Genomic DNA, 12,017 nt, shown 5'->3' on the forward strand with positions numbered 1-12,017 from the left:
TCTTAAGAAAGTGTTTGGTGCATGGTATGTGTCTCTCAGTTTCTTCATATGTAAAATGTGTTTAAGAATAGTGCCTACCATAAAATGATTATGAAACTTACATTAGAATATACATGTAGAGTGCTTAGCTTAGTGCCTGGCACAGAGTAATTTTTGGTAAAAGTAGATTATCAGACTGTAGACACTTACCAAGAATAATTAAAAACTGATTCCAGGTTGTTAGAGATGTCATAATCGAAGCCCAATGCATGTAATTTCTAGATTTAAATCAAAAGAAAAGGGAAATAGCTGGGCATCAGTGGTTCAGCCTGTAATCCTCGCTGCTCAGAGGATTACGGTTCAAAGCCAGCCCTGGCAAGAAAGTTCATGAGACTTACCTCCAATTAACTACTAGATAACTGGAAGTGGTGCTGTGGTTCAAGTGGTAGAGCGCTAGCCTGGAGCTGAAGAGCTGAGGGACAGTGCCCAGGCTCAGAGTTCAGGGCCCACGACGAGGGAAAAAAAAAATCCTAAGTGCAAGCTCCAGGACCAGCACCAAGCAAAAAGAAAAAAGTGAAATGAAAATCAGATTAGTGGTTAAGCCACATGACTGTCAAAATAAATTTATGTTACTGATCCTTTAAGTATGTTCATTACTTGGACATTTACAGTGACTTCCTCTCTCCTTGCATTAGTGTACATTCAGCCTAAGTAATGAAGTTCACCAATCACTTTTGTGTGTGGATAAACATATTTTCTATATAAAATTTCCTTGGTAGCCAGAAATGGCACTGTGGCTCTAGTGGTAGAGTACTAGCCTTGAGCTGAAGAGCTGAGGGACAGCTCCCAGGCCCAGAGTTCAGGCCCCATGACTGACCAAAAAAAAAGATTTTCTTGGTATGAACAAGTAACTTACCTTAGTCATTAAGCTGAGTTTAGAATATATACTGTTGATAATATTAAATGGCAAAACAGATAAATCAGATGTAATTACCAGTCTATCCTTAACACTAATCTCTAAGCTGTTTAGCTTTGTTTCTAAATCTATAAGAATCTAGACAGAACTTATAAATATTTTTGGTAAGATTTAGTATAGTGGAGGAATCTTCAGGTTATGTTCTATATATTTCTAATATATCAGCACAAGTTCATTGCTGCCAAGTATAGCTTAGTCTCTGTAATTCTGATAGTGGACCATGGATATTATTATTCAAAACGTCAGTTAGATAGAGCCCAATATTTATAAGGCAAAGATCTCAGGTTTGCTGCAGGTGAGGGCCTAACCGTTTTTTTTGTTTCATGGTCACAAATTCAACTTTGTTGTTTCCCAAATGGGTACTGTTAGCCCCAAGAGGCCAATAGTGAAGTCATGGTACCTCTCTGAACTTCTGTTCTCTCTTCTCCAAAACTGTTTAATAACTTCTTCATGTAGTTATGCAAAATTAACGAGGCTGACTTTTAATAGGCATCTAGTTATTTTTAGTAGTAGTTTTAATTAATGACTTAAGACTGAACTTATTTATTATTAATAGCTGTTATTAAACTTTATTGTTATTCTATATTTAAGCTGAATTCAAAATGAAAGGAAGAGTAGGACAGTAATACCAAAGTTATTTTTGTTCGAGCTTTGGCCTTTTTTTTACTGCCTACTTTTCACTCATTCTTATGTGCCACCTTGTTACGAGTCTAGTCCAGAAGTTGGCAAGCTGAAGGGAGGGACCAAACCCAGCCACCTGTTTTGGCTTATTTACCATCTTATTACTTCCCTATTACAGGGGCAAGAGCAAATGACCCTCACAACTTAAAATACTTGCTATCTATTCCTTGACAAAAGTTGGCTGGCCTTGTCTAGACTAGATCTGGTGTTTCCCCAAGCATTAAAGGCCTTCAAATTACAGAAATCCCTTTTTTTTGGGGGGGGGTCCGGTTGTGGGGCCTGAACTCTGGGCCTGGGCGCTTTCCTCAGGCCCAAGGCTAGCGCTCTACCACTTGAGCCACAGCGACCCTTCTGGCTTTTTTCTTTTTGCTTATTATGTGGTGCTGAGGAATCGAACCCAGGGCCTCAGGCATGCAAGGCAAGCGCTCTACCACTGAGCCACCTGCCCAGCCCTTACAGAAATCCTTACACTTAGTCTTTTTCATATGAACAGTTCTTTATAGTATCTGCTGGAATCCTACCCATGATAAATGTTCATTCACTTAACAGACACATACCATGCACCAAACACCTTCTTAAGAATGAAAGAAATAGGGGCTGGGCAGGTGGCTCAGTGGTAGAGCGCTTGCCTTGCATGCCTGAGGCCCTGGGTTCAATTCCTCAGAACCACATAAGCAAAAAGAAAAAAAGCCAGAAGTGGTGCTGTGGCTCAAGTGGTAGAGCACTAGCCTTGAGCTGAAGAGCTGAGGGACAGCGCCCAAGCCCAGAGTTCAGGCCCCACGACTGGACAAAAAAAAAAAAAAAATTATTGATTCCTTCTTACTCCTCAAGAACTTAGCTCAGCCTACTTTGGCTAAGATGGCCTTATTTATCTGTTGGGAAAACTGCATCTGCCCAAACCCTTTCACTCTCCAGAAGCCCCCACATTTATATGCAAATGCTTTTACTCTTATCCTCTAATCTTAGAGGAAGAAGAATTCTTTTTGAGCCTTCCCTTTATGGTCTTGATCTCATCTTTTATCTCACTTTTATGACTGCACTGTATTCTTCTGCTTCCCTTTATGTAAAACGTTTCTCATTACTGGCTCTTCACTTTCTGTAAGCATACCTAGGTATAGCTAGTCCCTCAAACCAAAAACATCCTAAGTCTTTATTTGTGGATGGCTACTCCTCAGCCTTTGTTTTCTTTCAAAGCTGGGCTTCTAAAAGAAATTGTTTCTTATGTAACTAACCCCTCTGTATATCACTTTACAATAAAATTTAAATTTAAAAATAAAATAAAGCCGGCCCCCGTAGCAAGTAATCCTTGCTACTGAGGAGGCTGAGATCTGAGGATAGCAGTTCAAAGCCAGCCCAGGCAGGGAAGTCCATGAGACTTAGATCTCCAATAAACCACCAGAAAACCTGAAGTGGCACTGTGGCTCAAGTGGTAGAGCACTAGCCTTGAGCTGAAGAGCTGAGGGACAGCACCCAGGCCCAGAGTTCAAACCCAGCGATCAACACAATATAATAATAGTAAAAGAAAAAAGATAAAATGGATTATTCTCCTATTATCTTCTGGTGCTTCACTTTCTCCCGACAAATGTTATTCACTTCTTTCTTCCTTTCTTTTTTTTTTGGGGGGGGGGGTCGTCCAGTCGTAGGACCTGAATTCTGGGCCTGGGCGCTGTCCCTCAGCTCTTCAGCTCAAGGCTAGAGCTCTACCACTTCAGCCACAGCACCACTTCCAGCTTTTTCTGCTTATGTGGTACTGAGGAATCGAACCCAGGGCCTCTTGCATGCTAGGCAAGCGCTCTACCACTGAGCCACCTTCCCAGCCCCTATTTCTTTCATTCTTAAGAAAGTGTTTGGTGCATGGTATGTGTCTGTTAAGTGAATGAACATTTATCTTGGGTAGGATTCCAGCAGATACTATAAAGAACTGTTCATCAGGTATTTCAAAACTGAAAAGACAAGAAGGAAACACTGAAATGTAACAGAAGTATTAGCTATAGGAAATCACCACTCTACAACTGGGGATAAAAAACAGAAGAATTTGGAACTACTACCTATTGCTAAACTTAGAAGCAATTTTTTTGTTTGTTTTCGTTTTTATCAGTTGTGGGGCTTGAATTCTGGGCTTGAGCATTGTCCCTGTGCTCTTCATCTCAAGGCAAGCGCTCTACTGCTTCAGCCACAGTGCCACTTCCAGTTTTCTAGTGGCTTATTGGAAATAAGAGTCTCACAGACTTTCCTGCCCGGGCTGGCTTTGAACTATGATTCTCACATCTCAGCCTCCTGAGTAGCTAGGATTACAACAAGTATTGAGCTACCAGCACCCAGCAAGAAGCAATTTGTTTAATCTTCACATTTTTGCAATGCTGAAAGTTGAATCCAGGACCTGACAGACACTAGGTAAATACTCGGCCACTCACTAGCCATGAGTTCTTAGAACTGTTTGTTTTTGAGGTGAGTTCTTACTATGTAGCCCAGGTTGACCTCTAACTTGCAGTCTTACTGCTTCAACCACCTAAGTCTAAAGTCTTGAATGACTTTTTAGAAAGTTGACTTTGGGCACTTTCACTTCTAGAATTTGCTTTGAGATAACACAGTTTGCAGTTATTATGAACTATTTGTTCCTCTTCAGAATATTCAAAGACAGGGGATATTTGCATAGGATAGGTGCCTGATAAGCAAAATCAAACTTTTCATTAACTTGGAGCATAACTAAAAGGGTATGGAGAATAAATGACAGAATAACTGAGAGAATTTCTCCTTGTTTTTCCCACCCATCTTTTGTGTAGGATTTATTTTTATCCCAAACCCCTTCCTCCCAGGGTACCAATGGCACTGGGTGAAGCAATGCCTTAAGTTATACTCCCAGAAACCTAATGTATGTAACCTGGACAAGCACATGGCTGAACAAGAGACCCGAGATGTGTGGGAACAGAGCAAAGAGTTTCTGAGGTAAGTCTATCATAAGACTTGAGTGCTCAGATCATCACAGATCTTTAAAGAAGCTATGCTAAAAGAATACAATGAAAGTGACCATCTTGGGTTTTTTTTTTTCTCCCTCATTTCCACACAAAGCAGCACAGTTTTGTTCTTTCCCCGAGAACATTTGGATAGATGCTTTGACAATTATAAGAAATTGAGATCCATTTGCAAGATTTGCTTATCAAATGCTCCATTTTTATTCAGCTTCGCTCCTTTTTTCTACTTATAGCAAGTTGCTTTGAAGACTTACAGTGTCTAGTGAAGAATATCATTGATAGCTCTTTACTTCTACTTTCCTAAATGGAGTTGATGCTGCTAGCTGTCTTATGCTAGGTCAGTTGTTGCTCATGGGAGAAGAACAGTTATTTGTACCTTCATGTTGTTTCAACAACCATTTATTCATTCCACAAATATTCACTGGGTACCAAACATGATGCTAGGCATTAGAGACACAAAGCTTAATGTGACACTCTGCTTGAACATCAGTGAATAGTCTATGGCAAGAATTCGTTATCTACAGGAATAATCTTAATAGAGATCAGAAACTTACGATAAGGTCAGAACAAAAGAAAAACTGGGAGCAGAGGAAGAAATAATTCTTCCTGGTAGAGTGGAAGTATTAAAGAAGAGAAAGTGATTTTTTTTTAAATTGAGAGTATTCTTCTTTTTACTCTGCCTGTTTCAACTGTTTCTAAATTTTTAGGGTTTCACTAGTCAGAAAAGTCAAAAGGCTGCCTAGAGTAGAACAGTGGTAAGCACATGTCTCACATATATGAAGCCCTGGGTTTGATATCAGGGCTGTAAGAGTCAGGAAAAGAGAAGGAAATAGCTCATAACTAGGGAAATCAAGCACCTGCTGAGTGGTTTCACCGAGAGAGGATCCTTAGAAGCTCACTTCTGCTTTCTCCTAGACTTTTGTTCTGTGCTACTTTTTCCTTTGCTGATTTTGTTGTGCATGCTTAATTTCCCTAGCAATGAGTAATGACACAATCTGTGAAGTGTCCACCAAAGAAGCTCAGTGCCCAGGTTTTTACTAGGAACTGGTTGCATAGGCAGTTTCTGCCTGACACACAACAAACTTGCATATTCCCAGAAGGAAAGCAGGTACTAATATAAACTCTACATTTGTACAAACAGTCAAGTCATAGTGAACTACTCTTATCAGTGAGACAATGGTGTGAGCCCTCTTAAAATCCAGTGGTCATCTGTGTAGTTCCTTAAAAGGGTAGTAGATTAACTGTGTCTCTCTTGGGTACACCTATCTTAAATAAATCAATGTTTTGTTCCATTCCTTTTAACTACAGGCTTGCTAGATGTCTGTGTTATGATGTCCTTAGATTGTGAACTATAGGAAGACAGATAGCATGTGTTTTATAAAATATCAAACATCAAGATGGGGCCACTTGGATATAGGCCACTTGGATATAGGCCTCCAGGAAAGTCTTCACTTTTGCCCATCACCACCTGTTTAAATGCTGGTCATTCTTTTGTTTTCAGGGATTTGTTTGTTTGTACCAGTCCTGGGACTTGAACTCAGAGCCTGGGCACTGACTCCTGAGCTTCTTTGCTCAAGACTAGTACTCTACCTCTTGAGCTTCAGCTCTACTTTTGGCATTTTGGTGACTTCCTATGCAGGCTTCAAACCACAGTCCTCAGATCTTAGCCTCCTAAGTAGCTAGAATTATAGATGTGAGCCACCAGTGCCCAGCTTGCTTGCCATTCTTTGATGTCAGATGCTACAAGCTTCACTGATGAGATAGCTATCTTTGAGCTCTCTCATACCCCTCAAAGTCCATCTGTTCAATCTACTACTAGACTTATTTCTTCTCATTTCTTCTTAAACTTCAAGTGTGTCATTTCCTGTCCCAACATTAATTCTTTAAAGGAGTCCAGTCTTTTTATTAAACAGCTGGATTCTTTTTTTTTTTTTTTTTTTTTGTCGGTCATGGGGCTTGAACTCTGGGCCTGAGCATTGCTCTTCAGCTCGAGGCTAGTGCTCTAACACCTAAGCCACAGCACCACTTCCGGTTTTCTGGTGGTTTATTGGAGATAAAGAGTTTCACAGACTTTCCTGCCCGGGCTGGCTTTGAACCTCGATCCTCAAATCTCAGCCTCCTGAGTAGCTAGGATTACAGGCGTAAGCCACCAGTGCCCGGCACAGCTGGATTCTTTAGACAAAAATATGGTTGATTAATGATGTAAATTCCATAGAGAAAAAATGATTAAACTTAACAGTTTTCATATTTTAGGTATTACTGCTAAGTCAAACAAATAAGGTTCCCCTTTAAAAAAAAAAAGTGAATCACATAGATAAGACAAAATACAATGTCAGAAAGAGTACCTCTCTCCAAGCTTCAGGTTAGGCAATAGAATGACAGAAACCAAATAAATTTCAGTGATGCTTTCATTGCTAGCTAAGCCTCAATTATCTAAGCTATGTTATACAGGGTTAAAAAAGTCATATTAAACCAGGTTTTTTGTAAATTATATTCTATATATTTTGCCAAGCTTCTTTTCCCAACCTGCAATTCTGGGAAGCCACCATCATTATAGACATAATAATAACTATGATTAGTCATACCCCACTTTCAGCAAACCATATCAAAAATACCCTGGTAACCATACTTAACATTGACCACAGTACTGGCTCATTTCCCACTGACAGGCGTAATTTTATCACTTTTCTTTTTTCTTTTCTCTTAATCTTGTTTCATTGTTACTGAGATTCTAGAGGCTTAACATTTAAAGTTAATCCCATCCAGCACAAGATTTAGAAATAAAGATCAGAACTTGGAAATGACTATATATTTTTTACTGCTGCTATAGTCTCAGTCAACTCATTTATCTGTTCTTATTTCCCCTACCAAGTCTTGGCTAACAGCTTATAGGATAGAATACTAAATGTATAGACCATCATCCATACATAGGGCTACCTCTACCATTTAAGATGAATGAACCCTCTTTTCTTGCTAACCTCTATAGGTGTAAAGAAATGAACAAACGACGACCACGAAGTTTACTAGAGAAACTGCGCTGGGTGACCTTAGGATACCATTATAACTGGGACAGCAAGGTTTTTAAAATTCTTTTGTTTCCGTTTATGTGCTTCTTAGACTTGCATAATTGGACAAACTTAAAGTATCACCACCACAACAGAGGCCGTGTAGAGCATAAACTATCCTTTTATGGAAAGATATTTCTCATTGATTTCTTCTTTCAAAGTCTCTCTTTAGGAGCAAGGTATTTTAGTTCATTTCTAAATCCTTGAATTTGGAAGGGTCAAAAGTTTGAGGCCAGCCTTAGCAACATTATGTGATCCTTCTCTAAAAACTAAGAAAATAAATTAGCATATCTTCACATATAAATAACTATTTTCATATATCAGGAGAAAAATTTGTCTTCAGGATATAGTATAATATCAGAAGTATTCTGCCAATGCTTTCTCAAAAGTAGGATTCAGGGATATCCATATTTCTTTACTTTTTTTTTTTTGTCGGTTGTGGGCTTGAACTGGGGGCCTGGACACTGTCCCTGACCTCTTTTTGCCTTAGCCCCACTTCCAGTTTTGGAGTGGTTAATTGGAGATAAGAATCTCACAGGGACTTTTCTGCCAGATCTCAGCCTCCTGAGTATAGGATTTCAGGCATGAGCCACCAGCACCCACCTCTTTACTGCTTTTAAGAGTAAATCTCAACTATCCTTTTGTCCATTATTGTTTAGAATTTGTTGGATGCTTATTTCCTATAGATGGCTTTCTTGGGTAAAAGAAGTTTTATATACTGAGTGGGGAAAAAATAAAAGAAAACTTGTTGGTATAGACTACCTCCTCTACCCACTAAGCATTTACTTTTTTAAAACTCCATTGTTTTAGTTAACCCAACTTACTAAATAACTATTCCAAATCATGACAGACTGATTATGTTTGGAATATACTTTGCATTTTCAGTACCACAGATTCAGTAGGAAACTGTTTATTCAAAGAAATAGCCATGATTTTCTCTGGGTTAGGCTGTCTGTGTCTGAATCCTGTATTTGACAATGCGTGCCTCAGAAGGTGAATATGAAAATTAAGAGATTAATTTATTGTAGAGTGATTGCAGCAGTTCTTAACTATACTGAGCACACAAGGGCATTTGGCACAAAAAAGTTAGCTGTTGCTTTTAGTGATATTTTTATTTGGTATTGTCAACCAAAAGACCTCAAAGTTAGCCTTTTTACTAAAGAAATGAAAAGTAAAAATTGTTTAAAAAAAAAAAAGGCTGGGCTGGGAAGGTGGCTCAGTGGTAGAGTGCTTGCCTTGCATGCCTGAGGCCCTGGGTTCGATTCCTCAGCACTACATAAGCAAAAAAAGCCGGAAGTGGCGCTGTGGCTCAAGTGGTAGAGCGCTAGCCTTGAGCTGAAGAGCTGAGGGACAGCGCCCAAGTTCAGAGTGCAGGCCCCACGACCGGACCAAAAAAAAGTCTGAAATTAAGACTCACTTCTAGCCAAAGTAAATTCCATCTCTCCAGATCTTAGACTTCTTCCCCAAACTGAATTATAGGAAGGCGCTAGGGGAGCTTGAGACAGAATGGATCTTCTGATCAGATTTGAGGTTAACTTAGGGAAGAAAGAGGTGAGAGCAGAGCGAGGGATGAGGGGTGGGGATATAGAGGTGATCACTGTCAGTTTACACAGCCTTCCCAACTCTCCAGCTCCTCTGCACAGGAGACTGTAACTGAAAGTCTAGATAGCAAGTGCAGCCATGTGGCTGTCATAAATTGTATACACAAAGGTTTTTTGTTTCTGTTTTGTTTTGTCAGTCATAGGACTTGAACTCTGGGCCTGGGCACTATCCCTCAGTTCTTCAGCTCAAGGCTAGTGCTCTACCACTTTGAGCCACAGTGCCACTTCTAGTTTTCTGGTGGTTAATTGGAGATAAGAGTCTCACAGACCTTCCTGCGTGGGCTGGCTTTGAACTGGGATCCTCAGATCTCAGCCTCCCGCATGCCAGGATTACAGGCGAGAGCCACCAGCACCTGGTTGGTTGGGGTTTTTTTGAGTTGAGCATTAGACCCTTTGTCTTTTGGGTTGGTATGTGTGTGTATGTTTGTGTAAATAAAGGTTTTTGCTAAGAATAGCAGTAGTTTAGAGACATTAGTGCTGAGAAATACTTGCATTTTAAGATCCTACCTTGGCCAATTATAAGTCAGACCTAATTCAGATGTTTTGAGCATGTCATCTCATCAGATTGCCCGCTGAGGTTGACATTAAACCATGTTGGAAGCTGGCTACTATATTTGAGTTGTCCTTTTTTTTTTTCTTAAATAACTGTTTTGTTATAGGACAGTTTCAGATTTGCAGAAGCACAGAGAAGATAGAACAGTGAGACGTCACACCTTCTGTTTATTCTTTCCATTAGTATGGTGTATTTATCTCAATGAGTCAATATTAATACCTCATTATAATAGTGAAGTCCTTACTTGAGGGTCAGATTTCTATATCTTTTAACTAATATCCTTTTTCTGTTCCACAGTCTAAATATTACATTACATTTAGTCATCACATTTTCTTAGGTAACAGTAACCATTTTGAGTTGCCTTTTTACCCTCATAGAACTATCCTCCTTAGGATTAAAGCATACTAGAGGGTGATCTAGACGTCATGCAGATGAATTTGTATAATTTATTACTACATAGCACAGTGCCTGCCATATTTTCCAGTATTCTGAATGCCTCAAGAAGGGTTGAATGGACAATGCTATGTTAGTGTTAGTTTGTAAGTTAGAGGATTTTAAAGTGGTAAATTCATTTTGTGCCACAGTTTTCCTGCATTCCTGAGATTATTGTTTATTTTCTTATTTTCTCTACTTTTACCAAAGAAATACTCAGCAGATCATTATACACCTTTCCCTTCTGACCTGGCTTTCCTCTCAGAGCAAGTAGCTGCTGCCTGTGGCTTTCAGGGTTTCCGAGCCGAAGCGGGGATCCTGAATTACTACCGCTTAGACTCCACACTGGGAATCCACGTAGACAAGTCTGAGCTAGATCATTCCAAACCCCTGTTATCTTTCAGGTAAGTTCTTTCCAGGGATGTTTGTATCTTTTCTTTTTTCTTTTTTCAGAAGCATTAGCTAAATGAAGACATTAAACTCGGGCTGGGAAGATGACTCAGTGGTAGAGTGCTTGCCTTGCATGGATGAGGCCCTGGGTTTGATTCCTCAGCACCACATAAGCAGAAAAGGCTGGAAGTGGTGCTGTGGCTCAAGTGGTAGAGTGCTATCCTTGAGCTGAAGAGCTGAGGGACAGTGCCTAGGCCCAGAGTTCAGGCTCCATGACCGACCCCCAAAAAAGAAGAAACATTAAACTCTGTGTGTGTTGTGTGTGTTCACAGGCCTGCACCTGGTCGTAGAGCTTGAACTGAGGGCCTGGACACTGTCCCTGAGCTTTTGTGCTACAGGCAGGCTAGTTCACTACCACTGAGCCACGGCTCCATTTCCCGCATTTTTGATGATTAATTGCAGATAAGAGTCTCACGGACTTTACTACCCATACTGGCTTTGAACCTCGATCTTCAGATCTCATCCTCCTCAGTAGGTAGAATTACAGGTCTGACCACCAACACCTAGCCCATCATTAAACTTTTTTTTTTTTTTTGGCCAGTTCTGGGGCTTGAACCCAAGGCCTGGGCACTGTCCCTGAATTTCTTTTTAGTCAAGGTTAACACTCTACCACTTTAGCCACCACACCACTTCAGGCTTTTTCTGAGTAGTTTATTGAAGACTCACAGACTTTCCTGCCCAGGCTGTCTTTGAACTGCTATCCTCAAATTCCAGCCTCCTGATTAGCTAAGATTACAGGTGTGAGCCACTTGTGCCCAGCACCAATATTAAACTTTTTAAATAGCTAGATACTATATCTTTCACTGTGGACATCTTAGCAGTGTATCATAAAATAAAATTCACCTAACCTTTTCAGAGCAGTGACTAAGTTACAGTTACTCTTTCTGTAAGACTTTTTATTTTTCCCCAGTATTAGGGCTTAAACATAGGTCCTGGGTGCTGTTCCTTATGAGTACTTTGTAGAATAGACAAATAGAAGGCCATAAGACAAAGTAAATGACCTTTTTGGATTAGTGGAGCAAATATAGAGCAAATTTTTGCAAAGATTACCAGTATTCAATGAAGAAAGTGCCTTTCACATAGTAACATAGTAACAGACCCAAACCATTTTATTGAAATACTGAAATCTTGAAAGATGCATTAATAAAGCCAGGTACCAGTAGCTCATACGTATAATCCTAACTACTCAGGAGCTGAGATCTGAGGATTGAGGTTCAAAGCCAGCCAGGGCAAGAAAATCTATAAGACTCCAATTAACCACCAGAAAGTGGTACTGTAGGCTTAAAGTGATAGAGCAGTAGCCTTGAG

The 12,017-nt window shown here is 39.9% G+C and overlaps 1 protein-coding gene across 3 annotated transcripts in view; it reads left to right on the forward strand.

Annotated features, from left to right (window-relative positions):
• The window catches only part of Alkbh1 (alkB, alkylation repair homolog 1 (E. coli)), a 35,779-nt gene that overhangs the window by 4,404 nt on the left and 19,358 nt on the right, over window positions 1-12,017 (forward strand). For all 3 annotated transcript variants that reach the window (XR_001175021.1, XM_013015335.1, XM_013015348.1), the window contains exons 3-5: window positions 4,420-4,582; window positions 7,595-7,685; window positions 10,470-10,663. Coding sequence is in view for 2 of the 3 variants with exons in the window: in XM_013015335.1 (XP_012870789.1) it covers window positions 4,420-4,582; window positions 7,595-7,685; window positions 10,470-10,663 (448 nt within the window). In the remaining variant the exon portion in view is untranslated. The remainder of the gene's footprint in view (window positions 1-4,419; window positions 4,583-7,594; window positions 7,686-10,469; window positions 10,664-12,017) is intronic.

This window comes from Dipodomys ordii, unplaced genomic scaffold (genome assembly GCF_000151885.1).
Source record: "Dipodomys ordii isolate 6190 unplaced genomic scaffold, Dord_2.0 Scaffold2, whole genome shotgun sequence".
Taxonomy (NCBI): domain Eukaryota; kingdom Metazoa; phylum Chordata; class Mammalia; order Rodentia; family Heteromyidae; genus Dipodomys; species Dipodomys ordii.